Source organism: Patagioenas fasciata, chromosome 21, assembly GCF_037038585.1.
Source record: "Patagioenas fasciata isolate bPatFas1 chromosome 21, bPatFas1.hap1, whole genome shotgun sequence".
NCBI classification, from domain to species: Eukaryota; Metazoa; Chordata; class Aves; order Columbiformes; family Columbidae; genus Patagioenas; species Patagioenas fasciata.
The window spans coordinates 8099949-8121445 of record NC_092540.1 but is presented as its reverse complement, the minus strand read 5'-3'; the positions used below and the strand labels follow the sequence as shown (position 1 = coordinate 8121445).

The following is a 21497-nucleotide window of genomic DNA, read 5'->3' as shown; positions in this document are numbered from 1 at the left end:
AGGTTGTCAGAGGTGCATCTGAGGGGCTCTTCACTCTTATCAGGCCTCACCACTTTGCCTTCCTGCTGCACCTCTCACTGCTCTGGCTGTACAGACTGCACTGCCCAAGCCCCCGGGCTCTGTCACCCAACCAAGAGCCCCAACCAGAGCATGGAGCTCAGCCTGAAAACTCCATCAGGAGACCGCCAGGATAAAGGACAACTCATCCTCCCTCTCTCCTGGATAGCAAGGTGGAGGCCAGAAACATGCCTGTCCACAGCTGCTGAAAGAAGGGAAGGGCAGGACTGATGGGGAACCCAAGAGCTGCCTTTCCACGAGCCAGCCTGAGTGGTGATAAGAAGCAGTGGCAGATACCTGGGCAGGATAGTCAAAGAGCCATTGTTCCCTTGGTTTTTCCTCATAAGCCATGACGGCTTCTGTCATCTCATCTCTCACAGTAGCCCTCATGCTGTCTAGTACATGACTGAGCCAGACTTCAACCTGGAAAAGAGATTAAATCCCAGTAACACATTTGCTCTTCTTAAGTGCCTTTGGTAATTAGTGAAGATAGGAAATGAGGCAAGCATCTCAGTTCTCTTTAGACTGGACATGAGGGAAAGGTTCTTCACCCAGAGGTGCTGGACACTGAACAGGCTCCCAGGGAGGTGTCACAGCCCCAACCTGACAGTGTTCAAGGAGAGACTGGACAACGTCCTCAGACACACGGGGTGACCTGTGGGGTTGTCACTGCAGGGACAGGACTTGGACTCCATGATCCTGGTGGGTCCCTTCCAGCTCAGGACATTCTATGAGTTAACCAAACCTCACAGCCTCCTTCAGACTGGGTAGATTTGGCTAATTCTGGTACTGTAGGATTAGCATCTACTTCCAGACACCAAGAACAGAAGACAGATTTTTTTCTTGAACTCTAGCTACAGGAGGAACCAAAATGAACTCCGTCAATGAATAATTTGGCCAGGTGTGTTCCACCTCCAGGCCATGACAGAATCCCTGGTGGGATGTGGGCAGTCTGCCAGCAGCAGAAGAAAGATGCTGCCAAACTTGGGAACACAATTCCTGCTGAATTTCATATTTCACAGGCAAAGCCCTCAACAAGAAGACAGACTGAACGCAGCAAGCTCCATTGCTGGGGAGCTCAGTAGCCGGTATTACGTACTTTAGCTTCCTGTAATAGACCGTGCAGAAAGGTGAAACTACCAGGATAGATAAGCTGAGCAGTAGCTTGATTCTTACATTTCATACTTTCACTCGTGGTATGAAATAATGAAGACTTGAGAAACAGGTAAAAGGCCTTCTCCTGCCAAACACACCCGTGCAGAGGTACTATGGAATAGCTTAGTCTCTTTTCAGTCTGCATCCCCTCCCTCACCGAGGATATTTGTAGCAAGCTTTAAGACTAACCTTCAAAAGGTCTTAGAAAAAATCAAATTAAAAACCTAGTCAGAAAAATGGCACAGCTCTTTCTCTCACAGTGGACTGCGACATCCACGTCCCCCCTTAGTGAGGACCTATCCAGAGTGACACGAAAGGTTGCGGTGTAAGGAGGTACTAAATCACCACCTCTTCCAGCTTTGCTCATGCACCAAGGGAGAGCAGTGAAGCTCTATGACGTCTTGGCAAGGGATCTCACACGAGGGGCAGGGGAGCAGACTCCACCGGACAGTTTTGATAGACAAGGACTTCCCTCTCACCTGCCCACTGCAGTCACAGGCTCGCTGAAGCTGACGTACTCCTCCTCTCTACTGTACATTCCCAGGCCAACCTTGGTTGGCTTTTGCTCAGAGTCCAGCTGGAATTTCATCCTGGCCAAGCTGTCAAAGAGTTTGGAAAGATGACGTTGCACCTGCAAAACGGGTTGTATAAATAAAGCAACCGAGATAGGACGAGCGGAATGAAGATCACTATACATGTCACAAGCAAAATCATGTTAACAAAATATCTTGGATATTTAGGTAGCACCACATCTTCTCAAATGTGGCCAACATACTGCCAACAAAAGCCTCTTGCTGTCTCTTGTAATACTTCCACCTATTTCTACGTAATTTAGAAAACAGACATGCCTTAATAAATCATGTTTCTCCATTGGGAAATCTTCCATACAGAGCAAAAGCATAGAAAACATTGAAACACCTCATGACTCCTACCCCAAATTTCCCTACATGTAGTGATGAGAAGTCTGTAGCCATTTCTCCACCTCATCCTATTCTCAGCACAACGTGGAGTTTTCTTCACTATGAACTTTCCTGTTTTTCCACTACTAGAAACTGATTTTGTGCTAGTGAAATATCCTAAATTCTCTTTCATGGAGAAGAAAGATCTTTATTTCTGCCTAAGACCTATGATAAACAGCCCAGACCTCCTATAGAACAACCATGTTCACCAAAAGCACTCTTCCAGAAGGAAAAGAATAATTCAGTTCTTTCCTGTTCACCTCCATCTGAGTCTGCAAAGCCAACAGGGAGATGCTGTGGGCTCTCAACATCAGCATCTGCCTGCTGGGAGCTGAGCAGGTCACCAGCACTTCTTCCAGACCACTGCGTAACACACAACTGCATCACTGCGCGCCCCACGCCAACGAAGGTGAGATTCTCCTAGGATTGACGTCCCCACAGAAAGGGGAAGCTCCCAAAGCAGTCCCAGACAGGAGCTGCCTCTCTCAATTACAGCAGAGAGGTAGAAAAACTCCCATAGGGGAGATGAGAAATGAGGGAAAGGGACCTGGGGGTCCTGGGGACAGCAGGGTGACCATGAGCCAGCACTGGGCCCTTGTGGCCAGGAAGGCCAATGGTACCTGGGGTGGGTCAGAAGGGGGTGGTCAGTAGGTCAGAGAGGTTCTCCTGCCCCTCTGCTCTGCCCTGGGGAGACCACACCTGGAATATTGTGACCAGTTGTGGCCCCTCAGCTCCAGAAGGACAGGGAACTGCTGGAGAGAGTCCAGCGCAGCCACCAAGATGCTGAAGGGAGTGGAGCATCTCCCGTGTGAGGAAAGGCTGAGGGAGCTGGGGCTCTGGAGCTGGAGGAGAGGAGACTGAGGGGGGACTCATTCATGTTTACAGATATATAAAGGGGGAGTGTCAGGAGAATGGAGCCAGGCTCTCCTCAGTGACAACCAGTGATAGGACAAGGGGGAATGGGTTCAAACTGGAACACAGGAGGTTTCACTTAAATTTGAGAAGAAACTTCTTCTCAGTGAGGGTGTCAGAGCCTGGCCCAGGCTGCCCAGGGAGGTTGTGGAGTCTCCTTCTCTGCAGACATTCAAACCCCCTGGACCCCTTCCTGTGGAACCTCAGCTGGGTGTTCCTGCTCCATGGGGGGATTGCACTGGATGAGCTTTCCAGGTCCCTTCCAACCCTGACATTCTGGGATTCTGCGTGAGATGCCCAATGCTCTGATGCTTTCAGAGAAGGAAGGGTGGAGGTGGATTTGTCCATCTAATTCTGACTCACTGACTCACAAAGAACTACAACCCTCCCTCTCATGAGCTGTGCTGCAAGTGGACGCAGCTTCTCACACACATACAAGCAGGGCCAAACCCTGGGAGGTGCTAAGTGACTCTGAGAAGCACAGGGCACTCAGCATCCCCCCAGATCACAGAATCATTTTGGGTGGAAGAAACCCTCAGGATCAAGTCCAGCCATACCCTAGCTCTGGCACTAATCCATGTCCCTAAGAACCTCGTCTAAATGTCTTTTAAACCCCTCCAGGGATGGTGACTCCAGCACTGCCCTGGGCAGCCTGTTCCCATGCCCCACAGCCCTTTCTGGGAAGAATTTTTTTACAATATCCAATCTGAACCTCCCCTGGCACAACTTGAGGCCATTAAGCGTATCTTGAGGCCATAAGCTTATCTCTTTTCAAACCGTAAGTAAACCGTAGAAACTTTTTCTTACATGTAGAAGCTTCTGGTCACAAATCCCCAGCTGCCCCTTCCCAGACCCTGTCCAGTCTGGAGGGTTTGGACACAACCCCAGCACTTGCTGCGATCCTGCTGCCAGAGCCCGAACGCACCTGAATCTGCACGAGTTCAGCACCCAGTTCACGAGGATAATGTCATTGTGTATTTAATCCTCCTTTAGGAATCATCAGACTTTGAAACTACATTGGGAAGGCTGAGAGTGTATCTATGTATGATACTGCTTGACATTTACTTTGATTTTACTGCAAATACTTTTGAATAACAGAAAACACCAGGAATTTCTTCTTACTCAACAGAGCATTTCAACACAGTATCTTTGCTTCCTGTGTTTTTCTTTTCCTCTTCATTTTAAATATCAATCAACTATGTATTTATGATACTCTGTGGGCTGAAATCACCCAGCAGCAGACACAGATAGAAGCAGCGTTAAAGGTTAGAGGTAAACAACAGCATTTCCAAATACACATGCAAACCTGCTCCATTCCTGTGCTCACATCAATACTGAAAATGGTGGAAAGCCTGAAGAAAGTGAAAATACTCGCTACCAAAAGACAGAATTAGGACTTTGTTCATCATCCAACACTCGCCTTTTGCTGTGAACGTTTTGACTGGTTTTACGCACCAACCTCTGAATAAAAGATGCGTCCCAAACAAGGCCAAGCAGAGCTGTGCAGGGGTGGGTGGCAACCCAAGGAAGTCCTGCCTTGGCCACAGCCACTGTCTGACCACCAGCTGTCTTACCTCTTCCAGGCTGTGTTCTGCTCTTCCCCTGTGAACAGGCCATCCCAAAGACCTTTGCATGGGGGAAGGAAGAAGTGGCTGACTAGCAGATGTCTCCTCTGCCTAAAAACAGAGACGTCTCCAAGCCCTCGGTTGTCAACACTGTCACATTTGAATGATCGGTCTGTGGCTCTTTCAACAACAGATGCTGTTTGCTGGCATCCCAGCTTGGGGAACCAAGCTCAGCAACAAGTTTTGGCTGAGATCCTCACGAAATGGTTTCCCCCAACCTCACTGTATCCCAGCAGAAACAAACCCACTGTTTTTATGGTATCAAGAACATAGCTCTGCTCTGTGCAGTGCTTTCAGAACCATCTGCAAGCATCACCAGGGACAGATGGGACAACATACAGTGTGCGCACTGCCTTTCAGAGACGACAGATGAAGGCCAGCAGTGAAAGAGTTATTGTTAATCCAAGTGAGGGTGGGAGAAAAGGCACTCAAGAAAGGATAAGCTACAGCTGAGTCCCTAGACAGCATCTTCCACCCTGACATTACTGACAGCTGGAAAATGTGAAGGTGACATAGTGCAAGGCTTACCAGCTGTGGGTTGGTGCCATTGGAAAGAATATCCAATAAATCTGCTGAAGAAACAAAGTAAAATCTGGGAAAGGCCAATCTTTTCATGTCCAAATATTCAGCCAAAGCCTTCTCACACAGGGACAACCTGGGGAGAAGAGCAGAAAAATAGAGCCCAGGACAGGCGGGTGAATATCCTTTAATGTGTCGTGCTACAGTTTGGGTTATCGAGCAGATTCTCCCCTCCCATGGGGAAATGCCAGACATGAGCTGAGCCTGCAGGCTGGTCCTTTACAGCATTTTCCAAATAGATAACAAAGCACATAGTAACTCATAGATCTCTCTCCACTCCCAAGGGTCAAACAAAGAGTCAGAGAATCCTCACCAAAAAGCAGAAACACAGGTGGAAGAAGAGGCTAGAAAGGCTTTGCAGTCTGACTTACTGTTTTAGACAAGCTCTCAACTGCCACAGGTGATTTCACACTAGGATGAAAGTTTCCAAAACTGCTTTTATTCTAATGAGCACATTTTAAAGTCTGATTCAAACCTACTCAGCTTTTTGTGCTTGTGAAGCCTGAAAAGAAACTTGTTTGCTCCGTTCTAAAATGAATCTCTCAGTGTTTACATGTTAAACTGCTGCTGAGCTTTCAAAGTTCATAAATAACACGCAGTTAGTCCTCTGTGGGGAACACGGGCCTTATCTGTTTAGGAAGTAAAATTAGATCTCTATTTTAAATGGATAGTTATTACTGACACAACAGCTATCACGTTAACTTGTTAGGTGTGTTCCAGGTAGAGTAGCTCATATGTTAGGTGAGAACTGTATCCATCTCTGGACATGAAGGTCTTTCTCAGGGAGTTTAGTTATACCATCTGTGAAGGGTACACACACAAAGATAATTTTGTTAATTAAAGCACATGGGATCAGCTCTGCTGCAGATATCCCTGCTTGGACTGCTAAATAGATATTTAAGACACCAAATTTGGGGTGGCAGTGAGGCCACATGTTATTAAAACCAACTGAGTGCCTAGCTTTGTATGTGTGCAAATCAATATTCAAGATAAGAGTTTGCACATACGCAAAGCCAGAATCCACCTTGGGGGCTTCAGGGTGATGGATCATGAATAAAAAGACTCAATGTGTGAATGCAAAGAACGCACAGTCCAGAAGGAAAGCCTTGGAGCACAGGTTAAACCAACTTATTAGAGCTGATCCCAGTCTCTGACAAAATCCTGGGACTGAAGTTGTACCTACCTACTCTGAATGTCCTCCAGTTGTTGGGACAGACCTGGTTTATTGGTGGCCTCAACCACATTTGGGGTTTTCTGAGTTTCATAGGCCAGTTCTTTAAAGTCCACATCAATCCCTTCAAAGCGTTTGGAGTCCTAAAAAGCAACACAAACATGTTCATGGTAAAACATGGATTTTGTGCTAAAGGTCTCCATCCTCTGGGTGCTGTCTCTGGGTTGAGGGGAAAACCTTCTGTCCAGTGCAGACAGGGACCCCTCCACCATTCCAGAATGGCTCTTCCACTGACTTGCCTGAAACTAGTCTGCAAACAGGCACTTGCCTTCTTGTCACTGTATCCCAAAGGGGTTGTGGATAAAGTGCTCCATGCAGGAGGCAATGTCTAGGACCAACCATTTTCATGGGATTTAATTCCCCTTGGAAAACCTCATAAATCTCTCTCTCCCATGTCCAGGTGAAGTACCAAGTTTCCCTGGCTGCAGCAGCAGGAGATGCTCCCACACCGTGGAAAGGCTCCCAGCCTCATGTGAGTGCACTCCTCCCCTCCTGCTACAGCACAGGAATCCCAACACCCATCCACAAAACGGGTATGATGACTCTTGTAGAGGAGAGCCCTTCCTTGCTTTCAATGAGGGTATGGAAACCCCATGTCAGCACCGGAGGCCCACGTCAACAATTATGCTCCATATCTAACAGGGACTCTGAATTTCTGGAGCTAAACACTGAAGAATAAAGCAAGCTATGTTCAAAACATCTCTGCTCCTCCCTTCTTCCCAGGTCAGGCCTCCTAAGTGAGGCGGGACACTGAACAAGTGTTCCAAGCAGTCCAGGTAACACTTCCACGCTACCCTGTGTTCAGCCCCAGGAGCAAGGCTCCATCTGGAAGGTTGAGCCCTCCCTACACTCACGCCACAGATCCAGCTCCAGGTGAGCATCCCACAGCCTGTCAGCACATCCCCCCAGCCCTGGATGCATCCTGAGGGTGCTCAGCTACAGAGACTTTGAGCTTCAGTCTTTCTTTTACGGAAGAGAAGCTGCTGACTGAGCCACCTGTGTCCCTGGAGCCAAGAGGGCCCCGTGTCCTGGTGCATCCAGCACAGCACGGCCAGCCGGGCAGGGAGGGGATTGTCCCGCTCTGCTCTGTGCTGGGGCGGCCTCACCTGCAGCATTCACTGTGTGCAGGGCTGGGGACACAGGAGAAAAGGAGATAAAGCTACTGGAGGGTGTCCAGAGGGACATGAACTTGGTGAAGGGTTCGGAGGGGAAACCGTATGAGGAGCGGCTGAAGTCCCTGGGTTTGCTCAGCTGGAGCAGAGGAGACTGAGGGCAGAGCTCATGGGCTGCAGGTTCCTCAGCAGGAGCAGGAGGGGCAGGGCTGAGCTCTGCTCTGTGACAGTGACAGAACCCAGGGAATGGCAGAAGATGTGCCAGGGAGGGCAGTGGGACATGAGGAAAAGGTTCTTCACCCAGAGGTGCTGGACACTGAACAGGCTCCCAGGGAGGGGTCACAGCCCCAACCTGACAGTGTTCAAGGAGAGACTGGACAACGTCCTCAGACACATGGGGTGAATTGTGGGGTGTCCTGTGCAGGGACAGGAGTTGGACTTGACAATCCTGATGGGTCCTTCCAAGTCAGGACATCCTATGGTTCTATGGTTCATACCACTGCCAGACAGCTACTGAGATGCAGACAGCTGCCCAGCAGGATGCAAATGTAAATCACGATGCAATTTCATACATGACATTAGATAGCTCCTGGATATTAAGAGCTTGCTGGCACATGGTACAGCCTCAGGGCACTGGTTATCAGCACCTGTATATATTGCCCAGTGAGCGAGGTGTGCCCAGAATCATAGAATCATTTAGCTGGAGGAGACCATTGAGATCACTGAGTCCAACCATAACCTAAATCTAGTACTAAACCATGTTCCTCATCTATACATCTTCCAGGGATGGTGACTCCAGCACTGCCCTGGGCAGCCTGTTCCAATGCCCCACAGCCCTTTGGGGAAGAAATTGTTCCCCAGATCCAGCCTCAGCCTCCCCTGGTGCAACTTGAGGCCGTTTCCTCTGCTCCTGGCGCTTGTTCCTGGGGAGCAGAGCCCGACCCCCCCGGCTCCAAGCTCCCTTCAGGCAGTTCAGAGATCAGAAGGTCTCCCCTCACCTCCTGTTCTCCAGCTGAACCCCCCAGGTCCCTCAGCCGCTCCCATCACACTTGTGCTCCAGCCCCTCACCAGCTCCATTCCCTTCTCTCAACTTGCTCCAGCACCACAAGGGCTTTCTTGGTGTGAGGGGCCAAAAACTGCCCCCAGGACACTCAGCACAGCGTGCTCTCTGAAGCAGATGGAGGAACAGTCCAAGCAGAGCAGAGTGCAGGGTTGGAGACAGAACAGTGTGTTGTCCAGGGGTCAATGGGCTGCGCACATCCCCTCGTGGGTGTTCGTCCCACAGTGGTGCTGTCAGCGATGCTGCTCGTGAACAGGGACGGGGGTCACACAGCCAACTGTGGGTCACTCGTGAGTGAAAGGCAGGTTCCTCCACAGGGCTGCGAGTGCTCCAGCGGGGCCAGGAACAAGCTTGGAAGATTTTCTAAATAATCAAGAGAATAGGGAATAAGACTGGAAGCTGGACTCAAAGACAGCCCTGAGGAGGTCACAACCCTGAGGAGGGCATCAGTGACAACTCTGCTCAATTTTCTGAAGCTGAAGTGGGAGAAGAGCTGCTCTCCTGCTGCACCAGCACTGGAGGCAGGGAAGCGGATACTGCAAAGCTGCCTGGTCCAGCTCTGATTTGACAATTTGCACCATCTGAGTAATTATCTCCGTCTTCTCCCCTCCAAGGAAAGAGGGAACATGCCTGTACCACTGAAGGAAGCCAGCAGCCTCCTGCTCAGCCTCCAGGAACTCTGCATCTGCTGTGCAATGGTGGAGGGGAGGAAAAACAGTTTCTCAGCAGGGTTCAGGCACAACCAACAGTACAAAAACATCCTGGGGCAACACTGGGGAAACTGCTGTAGCATTAAGGGAGCCTCCAAGAAAGCAATGCAGCAAGAGAACAGTCCTGCTTGGGGGAACACGGCAATATAGACAACCTTCTTCTGTGTAATGGAGGCTCCTCTTCAACGCTTTCCACACAGGAAAAATAGGATTTGGGATTTCATACCTTAGGAAGCTGTGCCCGTATATCTTCTGAGCCTATGAATATGCTCTCCAAGTGAGACCACGTACGCTGCACTTCGAACCAGAGAGAAATGACGGAATCTGTTGTGGACAGCTTCCTCTGCCATATGGACACTTCCTCCAAGAAGAAAGCAATACATTTGGATGTCATTAAATTCTGCAGCTGCACCTGGTTGTCTTCTAAAGTTTCTATGAGTTCCTCGTCTGACTTCAGCAACGGGATGTTCGTCCGGGGGTGAGGCTCATACTGAAACTCCATGGTGCTCCAAGTCATTTTTAGCTCCTTCAGGACTTTCTCCATACTCATTTCTCGTACCGCTTTGTCCACAATGCCACGAACCTCATCCTCAAAGTTATGGCGGTTGAGCTTCAGGAGGTCAGCCAGCGCGGTGTCCGAGTCCATCACAAACCTCACACCCGTCACCTGCATCAGCTGATTCCAGTGCCTTTCCCTAATGGCGGGATTTTGAAGTTCTGCCACAGCTTTCAGGGCCGTCAGCATGTTCTTCACCTTGCTGTCCAGCCCAGTGAAAGCATCCCACGCCCCCACCTCCTTATCCAAATTCCGAATCTCTCTTGCAAACTTTTTACACTCCAGATCCATGTTTTCCACGTTAATATCCGCCCATTTGGTGGTCTGCCAGTCATCAAGGCAAGTGCCCACAAGGGAGATCATAGCCCAGAGCTCTTTGAGAAGACACAGCTCCTTTCGGCACTGCTTCAGTTGTTTATAGTCTGGCACTATGACTTCAAACAGACCAGCTGATTCATAAATCGAGGTCATGGCTGACTCCATTTGTTTAATCTCAATGTGCTTTGTATCCAGCAGTTGATAAGGCTTTTTGGTGTCAAACCTAGAAAGAAATGTTCATTCTTCATAAGTGATATTGTAACAACTTCTAAAGAAAACATAAAACAAATGGTGCCTCTGAGACACAAAGCAGACATGATACATCTATAGTACCCATTGATGGTGCAGCCACATGGCACTGCTGACAACCCCTTTAAGCAATATTGTGCACTCAGCATCCAGATTGAATCTCTTGCTAACACCTTACAGTGTTTGCAGGGACAAAACACCCAGGGCATAACAGATACAACACCGTGAGCAGGTAGGAAATGTATGCAAGGGTTCAAGAACACATCCTCAGGACACTCCGAGATGATCCCATGAAGCTTTTCTTCCTCAGGGCTTCTCTGATGTTATAATTTCACTGTACCTGAATGGTGCTTCTTTCCGAAATCGCTCTCTGAATCTGTGTTGCTCAACATCAAACGCCGCACAGCTCTTGCGCACAACTGTCATTTCGTTCGCCTGCAGAGGAGCCACATGCTGCTTCACAGCTATCGCCAGCTTCTTTATATTGTTCCATTTTTCTGGCAGCTCCTGCAAGCAAAATTTAAATGACGGTAGGCGGTATTTGCTATTTGATATAAGATGTGACTGATCTGTTTATGGACAATCACAGAACAGGAAAAGCAACAGATTCCATGCCTAAAACTGCAAGGAAGTTTTGTTGTGATGCAAAAGCTAAACACAATTTGGGATAAAACTTATCAGTTATCCACAATTTTGAAGACGAACGAAGACTGAGACTTTAAAACTGACTGCTCTGATTGCAAAAACATGTTAAATAACTTCAGAAGAAGGGTCCCAGACCAGATCCTGGGCTCCCAGGATGGCTCGGTGGTTGAGAGAGCACAGTTCTCCTGACACCGAGCCCAGCGGGACCCAGAGCTGGCTGGGGGCAGGAGGGTGGGCTGAGGATGCAAGTTCATCAGATCGTCCGGCTTCCCAGAGCTAATTAAGAAACAGAGCCTGGGAAATTTCCAGCCAGCTCTTAGAGCAGAAGATATTATGCCAGAAGGACTTCTACAGAGCTTTCTGGGGCAAATCCCTCCAGCCTGCCTGTATAATATTAGTACTAAATAAGACAGTTTCTTTCTCAGGACTGCATCCAAGCTGCTGGTGCACAGCACTGCTAACAATCCACCCTTTGCACCTGGGATTTCATTTAGAAAGAGATTTGATTTCTTCTCTTCTCACTAGACTTCTCGAGCCAAATCCTCACCCCAGACAGTGACACCAGCCAGGGCTCTGCTGTCCTCAAGTCCCACAGCTTTGCTCTCCCACTTCCCCAGGTACTGTGCCAGCCTACAGGAAAGACTTTGGGCTTCTTTTCATCCCAGTGCACATAGTTGAGAAGACTAATGGAGATGCACCAACACTATGCAAAGAAGCGAAATAATCTGGAGGCAGCAGAGGCGGCCAGAGCAGGGCCAGTCCCTCCTGAGGGGTCTCTTTCTGGCACTTCATGTTCCAGTCTCTGTAGAAATCACTATCCATGACCATAGCAGGGCACACATGGAGCTGCTTCCTTGTCCTTCTCATACAAACTATCAGCTCCAGCCCATCCATCTTCATGGCCATGGAGGGAGCGGTACCTGGAGGAACTTACTTTGGTTTTCCTACTGTGTACAGCAGTGAATGAATTATTCAACTATGTGTTGCTGTCACTTGCCAGAAAGAACGAAACTGTTTTGTGATCTCCTACATCTGAATGGCTGCCCTGCATACCTCATTTCTTCTGTCAGAAAAATAAATCAGTTGTTCAAATCTACACGCACAAACAGGCACCAAGCAAGCAGCTCTTGGGCAGAGGAATCAGCAGAGCTGGGTTCCCCATAGCACCATTTTTTATGCTGAACTGAAGCTGCTGTAGCAGCCAAAACATTCATTTAATGCAGCTCTTCTGTTTTTCAGGGTGTCTGTAGGAATCCAGTTATCTTTAGGACCCTTACCCGTGTCAGATTTGGTGATACAACCATCCGTGGATCACGGCTGCACCAGCAGAAAACTGGGGGATTGCTAAACCCCGCTCAGGTCCCATCCAAGCCTGCAGCAGAGGGAGGAACTTCTCCCCAAAAAGCTCTGCCTTAAACCTGGTGTCCTACACAGAGCCCTCTGCACACAACGCCCCGTGACTAAGGGGTATCCATCAGTACGCAGCCACACGCTCCTCCACCGTAACATGGTGACTGCTGCCAGTTCCCCAAGGCTGGCTGGGCATCCCACAGGCTTTTCCAACCTTCACCTCTGTCCTGGTTTTGTTAAAAACAAGTTTCTCTTTTAGTGAATTTGCCTGTCAGCTAAAGCCTTCATGTTAGCTGTATTTTCCTGGAGAACCCAACACATGTTTTGGTTAAACCTAGCAATGGAATGCAAACTTATTGATAAGCACGGATGGACATCTCGCGAGAGGGGCAACGAGAAAACTGGTGATCGAGAGACTGACCAACGGTGTATAACATTCCATTCACGTGAATACTTCATATAAAAGTGGGAGATCACGAGGATCTCGGCCCTTTTCCCTTTTGCCTTTTTCCCTTTTTTCCTCATGGCTGACATTAGGAGAGGACCTTGCTGGTCGTCCCTGCGAACTGAGGCCTAGTGAGAGACTGAATCCAGCTCCGGTTGGCTACAGAGCCTAATCCAGGACTTTGGGTGCTGGCTCTGCAGTTGCTGAGACTTACAAGATTGGTTTTGTATATTTTGTATTATTTTCTCTATTCTTATTAGTAGCGTTAGTAAAACATCTTTAACTTTTCCAACTCTCTTCTCTCCGTCCTTCTTTCCCTCCCGATCGCCTGTCCTGAGTGGGAAGGGGGGAGAGGGAGGGGCAAAAGGGGGAAGTGGTGGGGAGAGGAGGTTAACAATACATCTGCCAGGGTTTGATTGTCACCCCGCAATCCTAACCCTCGACAGATAATTGGCGCCCAACGTGGGGCTCGAGAAAGGGGTAAATTTGGAGATTTTTGGCTTTTCTACTGCTCTGACGTACCTTTCCATTTTCTTGGCACGGTGCCAGCTCATAGAGTTGTGATACTCGCGCGTCTGTTTGCTTCGGATATTATTTAGTGGTATTAAGGCAAAGTGAATTACATTGATTTAAAGATGTTATGGCAAAAGTCGTATCAGTTATTTTCTACATTGTGCTCGCTGATCCCATATCTGTGTTGGTGTTTCTTTCTGAATCGAAGTATTCACTATATAACAACAAGAAACTGGACAGCGGTCATGATGATTCTGTGTGGTTTGGCACTGGTTTATTTCATTATACTGCAGCCGCTAATGAATTTCTACTCGCTTCTGCTTTACCTTGAAAAACCTCCAGGAGAGATTAAAGAGCAGAATGGCTCTATATTTGCTAATTGGTCAAGCGAATCTTTAGAAAGGCTGACTAACAATACTTTTGTGATTTCGCTGGGACAGTTTGCAAATGTGTTAGAGAACTTTGAATATCCTTGGAGCTTTGATAGAACTGTGATGGTGTTATTTGGTTTGCTGAATGTGTGTCAGTTTGTGTTACTGTTAAGAGAAATGAGGTTCAATAGGAGGTTTGCGTCTCTTCTTAGTCCTGAGATTTGCGGTGCGTCTTCAGAAGCTTTAGCAAAAAGCACTCCTAGCCGCTCGAGAAAAGGCAAAACAGCCAAAGCTGCTGCTGCAGCCACTGCCCCCCCAACCGTGGCTTCACAGGCTGAAGCTACAGCTCCTCCGCAGAGCTCCTCTGCCAAGGTCGCTGCAGATAACGTTACTTCTCCAGCCTCAAAGGCTGACAAGGCAGCCCCCCCGTCTTCACACACTGGGCACTGTTGCTGCTGTAACCACAGCAATCACTGTGACAGTCATTCAGACTCTGAAAATGAATCAAATGATGGTGAACCCATATCAGCATCAGTTGCTGGTTGTAAGAAAGTCACTAGAAAGACTACCCGTGCAGCAGGTGATGGCACAGGGCCAACATCAACCCAAGACGCATCATCGGGACAGGGTGGAGATGAAGTGACCACCACTCGGTCCTTTTCTCCAGGTGAGCTGAGAGATCTGCGAAAAGACTTTAGTCGTCGTGAAGGCGAGAATATTTTAACCTGGCTGCTGCGATGCTGGGACAATGGGGCAGAAACAATTGAATTAGAAGGTGGTGAAGCCAGGCAGCTGGGATCTCTGTCAAAAGATTCCACCATTGATAGGGCAATTTCAAGAGAGTCTAATGCCGCTACTCTCTGGACCCGACTCCTGGCAGCTATGAAAGTCAGATTTCCCTACAAGGAAGATTGTATATCCAAGTTAGGGAAATGGAATACTATGGAGAGAGGTATCCAGTTCCTGAGAGAATTAGCTGTGCGAGAGATCATCTATCTAGGACCAAACAGCCAAGAGGGGACAGACCCAGATAGAATCAATTGTACAAAATCTATGTGGCGCAGATTTGTACAAAGTGCACCACCTGCATATGCTAAGTCATTGGCAGGAATGGTCTGGTCAGCTAGAGGTGTACAAGAAATTAATGAAGTGATTGAGCAGCTCCGATACTTTGAGGACAGCCTTGCTGGTTCTCTACGGGCTTGTGTATCCGCTGTGGAGAAACTGTGTGAAAAATCTGATGATCGGTTTGAAAAGCTGTTGCAAGAAATCAAAGAGCTCAGAGAAGACTCGTACCGTTCACGACCTGCACAAACCTATGTTTCAGCTGTTAGGAGAAGGCGTTTCCAATCTCGAGAGAGAAGGCAGAGACAGCCCACAAAAAGAGGTTCACTGTGGTTCTTCCTACATGAGCAGGGAGAAAACATGAATAAGTGGCATGGAAGGCCTACCTCAGAACTTCAAGAACGAGTACGTGAGATAAAAGGAAAAACTCCTAGGAAAGTGGCTGCTCCAGTTTACAAAAGGAGCAGAAGAGATTCTGATGCTCTTGGAGGAACCTCTAATTCACACTCAGAGACTGTGCAAAACAGGAATTAGAGGTGCCCTGCCTCCAACCAGGTGGAGGAAAGGGATAACAGAGTCTATTGGACTGTACAAATATTATGGCCTGGTAAAACACAACCCCAGGAGTATAAAGCTTTAGTGGACACTGGTGCTCAGTGCACAATAATTCCTTCTAATTATAAAGGAACGCAATCCATCAACATTGTTGGAGTGACTGGGGGATCCCAGGAACTGACTGTTGTAGAGGCTGAAATGAGCCTAACTGGAAAAAACTGGCAAAAGCATCCCATTGTGACTGGTCCAGATGCTCCGTGCATCCTTGGCATAGACTACCTCAGGAGAGGGTATTTTAAGGACCCAAAAGGGTATAGGTGGGCATTTGGTATAGCAGCTGTGGACACTGAGAAAATTGAACAGCTGTCTGATTTGCCTGGTCTTTCAGATGACCCTTCTGTTGTAGGACTGCTGAGGGTTGACGATCAGCAGGTGCCAATTGCTACCACGACGGTGCATCGCCGGCAATATCGCACCAATCGAGACTCTTTGATTCCTATCCAGAAGCTGATCCGTCAATTGGAAAGCCAGGGTGTGATCAGTAAGACTCGCTCACCTTTTAACAGCCCAATCTGGCCAGTGCGTAAGTCTAGTGACGAGTGGAGACTAACTGTAGACTATCGTGGCCTGAATGAAGTTACACCACCACTGAGTGCTGCTGTGCCTGACATGCTAGAACTGCAATTCGAACTGGAGTCAAAGGCAGCCAAGTGGTATGCTACAATTGACATTGCTAATGCATTTTTCTCTATTCCTGTAGCAGCAGAGTGCAGGCCGCAGTTTGCTTTCACCTGGAGGGGCATCCAGTACACATGGAATCGTTTGCCCCAGGGGTGGAAACACAGTCCTACCATCTGCCATGGGCTGATGCAGACCACGCTGGAGCAAGGTGAAGCTCCAGAACACTTGCAATATATTGATGACATCATCGTATGGGGCGACACAGCGAAAGAAGTCTTCGAGAAAGGTGAGAGAATAATTCATATTCTTTTGGATGCTGGTTTTGCCATAAAACGAAGTAAGGTCAAGGGACCTGCACGAGAGATCCAGTTTTTAGGAATAAAATGGCAAGAGGGCCGTCGTCAGATCCCAATGGATGTGATCAACAAAATTGCAGCAATGTCTCCACCTACTAATAAGAAGGAGACACAGACTTTCTTGGGCGTTGTAGGTTTTTGGAGAATGCATATTCCTGACTACAGCCACATTGTGAGCCCTCTCTATCGAGTGACTCGTAAAAAGAACCAATTCGAGTGGGGCCCTGAACAACGACAAGCCTTTGAACAAATTAAGCGTGAGATAACTCATGCGGTGGCCCTTGGACCAGTCCGAACTGGACTAGATGTTAAAAATGTGCTCTACACCGCAGCCGGAGATAATGGACTTACCTGGAGCCTCTGGCAGAAAGCACCAGGAGAAACCCGAGGTCGACCCTTAGGTTTTTGGAGTCGAGGATACAAAGGATCTGAGACCAACTATACTCCAACTGAAAAGGAGATACTAGCAGCATATGAAGGAGTTCGAGCTGCTTCAGAAGTGATCGGCACTGAAGCACAGCTCCTCCTGGCACCTCGACTGCCGGTGCTGAACTGGATGTTCAAAGGGACGGTTCCCTCTCCACATCATGCAACCGAAGTTACATGGAGTAAATGGATTGCACTGATCACGCAACGAGCTCGAATTGGAAGTCCCAACCGTCCAGGGATATTAGAAGTTATTACAGACTGGCCAGAAAGCAAAGACTTTGGGATGTCTGCAGATGAGGAGGAAGTAAAACGTGCTGAAGAAGCACCACCATATAATACGCTTTCAGAGACTGATAAGCAGTGTGCACTGTTCACAGGTGGATCCTGTCGTCTGTAGGAAAACATCGAAGGTGAAAGCTGCTGTGTGGAGTCCCACACGACAAGTTACAGAAGCCACTGAAGGACAAGGTGAATCCAGTCAGTTTGCAGAAGTGAAAGCCATCCAGCTGGCTTTGGACATTGCTGAACGAGAGAAGTGGCCAATACTTTATCTCTATACTGACTCATGGATGGTAGCAAATGCCTTGTGGGGGTGGCTACAGCAATGGAAGAAAAGCAACTGGCAACGCAGAGGTAAACCCATTTGGGCTGCCACACTGTGGCAAGACATTGCTGCTCGGCTAGAGAGCCTGCCTGTGAAAGTTCGTCATGTAGATGCTCATGTGCCTAAAAGTCGAGCCACCGAGGAACATCTAAACAACCAACAAGCGGATCAAGCGGCTAAGATCAAAGTAGCTGAGGTGGACTTGGATTGGCAACATAAAGGTGAACTTTTCCTAGCTCGGTGGGTCCATGATGCTTCAGGGCATCAAGGTAGAGATGCAACATACAAATGGGCTCGTGATCGAGGGGTGGATTTAACTATGGACACTATTTCACAGGTTATTCATGAATGTGAAACTTGCGCCGAAATCAAACAAGCAAAACGGTTAAAACCTGTATGGTATGGGGGGCGATGGTTAAAGTATAAGTATGGAGAAGCTTGGCAGATTGATTATATTACACTTCCACAAACACGTCAAGGTAAGCGCTATGTACTTACAATGGTGGAAGCAACCACTGGATGGTTGGAAACATATGCCGTACCTCATGCTACAGCCCGAAATACTATCTTGGGCCTTGAGAAGCAAGTCCTCTGGCGGCACGGTACGCCAGAAAGAATTGAATCAGACAATGGTACTCATTTCAAAAACAGTATTATAGACAATTGGGCCAAAGAACATGGTATTGAGTGGGTGTATCATATTCCATATCATGCACCAGCCTCTGGGAAAATTGAAAGGTACAATGGTTTGTTAAAAACTACACTAAAGGCACTTGGTGGTGGAACCTTTAAAAACTGGGATTCACATTTAGCAAAAGCCACTTGGTTGGTCAACACTAGGGGATCAACCAATCGAGCCGGGCCTGCCCAATCAGAAATTCTACGGACTGTAGAAGGAGATAAAGTCCCTGTAGTACACATGAAAAATATCTTAGGAAAGGCAGTATGGGTTACTCCTGCCTCAGGCAAAGGCAAACCTAGTCGTGGGATTGTTTTTGCCCAGGGACCTGGCAGCACCTGGTGGGTGATGCTTAAGGATGGAGAAGTTCGGTGTGTACCTCAAGGGGATTTGATTTCAGGTGAAAATATGCAATGCTGAACTGTATGATGTGAATTGCTGCACTAACAATGTTTAATAAGTGTCTTTCAGATCAAGACAATGGTGATGAAACTAGAGCTAGCTTCTTCGAGTGGCGCCCGACACCTTCTTGGAAGTTGGTGTCCTTAACCCACAAACAGTGGTCATGAGATGCACTTGGACCATTTTCCCTGCCCTGGGAGACTGTTGTGACAAAATGAGCTTAATGAACTTTTCAAAGGATGGTCCACTGATTAATTACTCCTGTGTATATATGTACATATGTATATATATATATAGTAGTAGTGATTAATTAGATTGTATTGATAGATTGTATTGATAAGGTTTAAGTATTCAGTGAATGTCATATTATAAGGGGTGGAATGTCCTGGTTTTGTTAAAAACAAGTTTCTCTTTTAGTGAATTTGCCTGTCAGCTAAAGCCTTCATGTTAGCTGTATTTTCCTGGAGAACCCAACACATGTTTTGGTTAAACCTAGCAATGGAATGCAAACTTATTGATAAGCACGGATGGACATCTCGCGAGAGGGGCAACGAGAAAACTGGTGATCAAGAGACTGACCAACGGTGTATAACATTCCATTCACGTGAATACTTCATATAAAAGTGGGAGATCACGAGGATCTCGGCCCTTTTCCCTTTTGCCTTTTTCCCTTTTTTCCTCATGGCTGACATTAGGAGAGGACCTTGCTGGTCGTCCCTGCGAACTGAGGCCTAGTGAGAGACTGAATCCAGCTCCGGTTGGCTACAGAGTCTAATCCAGGACTTTGGGTGCTGGCTCTGCAGTTGCTGAGACTTACAAGATTGGTTTTGTATATTTTGTATTATTTTCTCTATTCTTATTAGTAGCGTTAGTAAAACATCTTTAACTTTTCCAACTCTCTTCTCTCCGTCCTTCTTTCCCTCCCGATCGCCTGTCCTGAGTGGGAAGGGGGGAGAGGGAGGGGCAAAAGGGGGAAGTGGTGGGGAGAGGAGGTTAACAATACATCTGCCAGGGTTTGATTGTCACCCCGCAATCCTAACCCTCGACAACCTCATGGTCCCCTGTCCAGAAATGAGAAGAATTCCCCAAAGAAAAATTGATTCATCAGGGCCAGATGTGGAAAGGTGCTGAAATACTTTCATAACGTGCTCCCAGTGATGTCCTTTGGGTCAAGCAGATTGGGTGTTATAGACCTGGTGGAGGACTGAAGTCCTATGAGAAGGCGACTCCTCTGCCAACATTATCCTTCCCATCTCCACAGTTGCCAAGAACTGGCTTATTTAAAAATAATTATAATTCAAACTAATTAACAGATGTATTTGAAAATGCATTAATTTTTTTCAAGAGTAATCGCTGAGAGTTGGAGCAGGCAATTCTATGTTTTTCACACATAACAAAAGGCTTAATCTCTGCTTTAAAAGAAAAATCTCAATATAACTCCAAAATTTAGAGCTATTAAGGCACATCCCACAATAGTAAAATACTATCCACTGAGGCCCTCTAATGACAGGGAGTGGGGCTTTAAATATTCCTGCAATGCTCTTAAGCTCATACTCTTTGACGCTGGCTACTTGGCAAACCGCCGTGTCCACCGCAGCTTTTCACCCACCTCCAGTTGCTTATAGACTTCCTCCGGCAGCTCTTGCTCATACGTCTTCAGCAGTTCGACTGTTTGCTTCAGGGGCTCGAACATGGCATCGGTGACACTGTGCCTTTCCTTAACGGCCAGGAGATGCCCCATGATCTCCACCAAACCATCATAATCGCCTTTTTCAACCTTTTTGCTCAAACCTTTGTCAGCAGTTTTTATGAACTCGTCCAGGTCAGACAAGCTGTAGAACACAAAACAGGAAAGCACCAAATGAGAGCAGTTCCTACCGGAATCATCCAGGCAGCTGGACTGGCACGGAGAGGGAAAGGCCTGGCTAACTCTGCCCATCACATGGCAACATGCTGAGGGCATCAGAACCACAGTTCATGCTCACAGGGATCCATAGATGTGGTACAGCTTCCTGTGAGGAACGGATAAATGGGTTGGGACTTCACAGCTTGGAGAAAAGGCATTTGAGGAGCACAAGTCTTACGAGGAGCAGCTGAGGGAGCTGGGGCTGTTCAGCCTGGAGAACAGGAGATGAGGGGAGACCTGATCTCTGCAACTGTCTGAAAGGAGGTTGGAGCATGGAGGGGGTTGGTCTCTTCTCTCAGGTAGCAAGTGATAAGATAAAATGGCCTCAAATTTCTCCAGGGGAGGTTCAGATTGGGTATTAGGAAAAAAATTATCCACAGAAATGGCTGTCAGGCCTTGGAACAGGCTGCCCTGGGCAGTGGTGGAGTCACCATCCCTGGAGGGGTTGGATAGACATATAGATGAGGTTCTCAGGGACATGGGGTAGCGCCAGAGTTAGGTTATGGTTGGACTCTGTGATCTTGATGGTCTCTTCCAACCAAACAGATTCTATGACTCTATCCTATGACTCTATAAGGGAGACCTGTGAGCTCGGGTCTGTGGTCTGAAGAGAGTGAATTTGAAAGGACAGTTTTCATGTCATCTCTTCCAATACAAGAATTCAACAAATGAACCTGGTAGGTTGTAACGCTACAACAAACAGGGATTCTTCTTCGCACGCTGCCTTATTTCAGAGGGTAAGTCTCTGCTGCAGAAGGATGCAGATGTTAAAAATTCACAGCGGTTCAGAAAAGCAACCGAACATTTGTGGGAGAAAAAAAAATCCATCCAGGTCTTTAGATACAAAGGTACAACCCATGACTCTCAAAGTCCTCAGGTATGAATGGTTAGAGACAAGGAGACTATTTGGGGGAAGTTTCCCTACCTGCTTCTTGATCTCACCAGCTGCTGGACACTGTTAGCAGAGCTTGAT

The 21497-nt window shown here is 47.7% G+C and overlaps 1 protein-coding gene across 6 annotated transcripts in view; it reads right to left on the bottom strand.

The window, feature by feature from the left end:
• The window catches only part of LOC136110874 (dynein axonemal heavy chain 9-like), a 56784-nt gene that overhangs the window by 4799 nt on the left and 30488 nt on the right, over positions 1-21497 (bottom strand). For 2 of the 6 annotated variants that reach the window (XM_071817702.1, XM_071817704.1), the window contains 6 exons: positions 20228-20450; positions 10864-11030; positions 9627-10497; positions 6471-6601; positions 5237-5363; positions 1692-1843 (listed from right to left, as the gene is read on the bottom strand). In XM_071817702.1, the coding sequence (XP_071673803.1) occupies positions 1692-1843; positions 5237-5363; positions 6471-6601; positions 9627-10497; positions 10864-11030; positions 20228-20450 (1671 nt within the window). Of the gene's footprint in view, positions 1-354; positions 481-1691; positions 1844-5234; positions 5364-5797; positions 6089-6470; positions 6602-9626; positions 10498-10863; positions 11031-20227; positions 20451-21497 lie in introns of those variants that run through there. The other 4 variants (XM_071817703.1, XM_071817705.1, XM_071817706.1 and 1 more) reach the window with 4 other exon arrangements.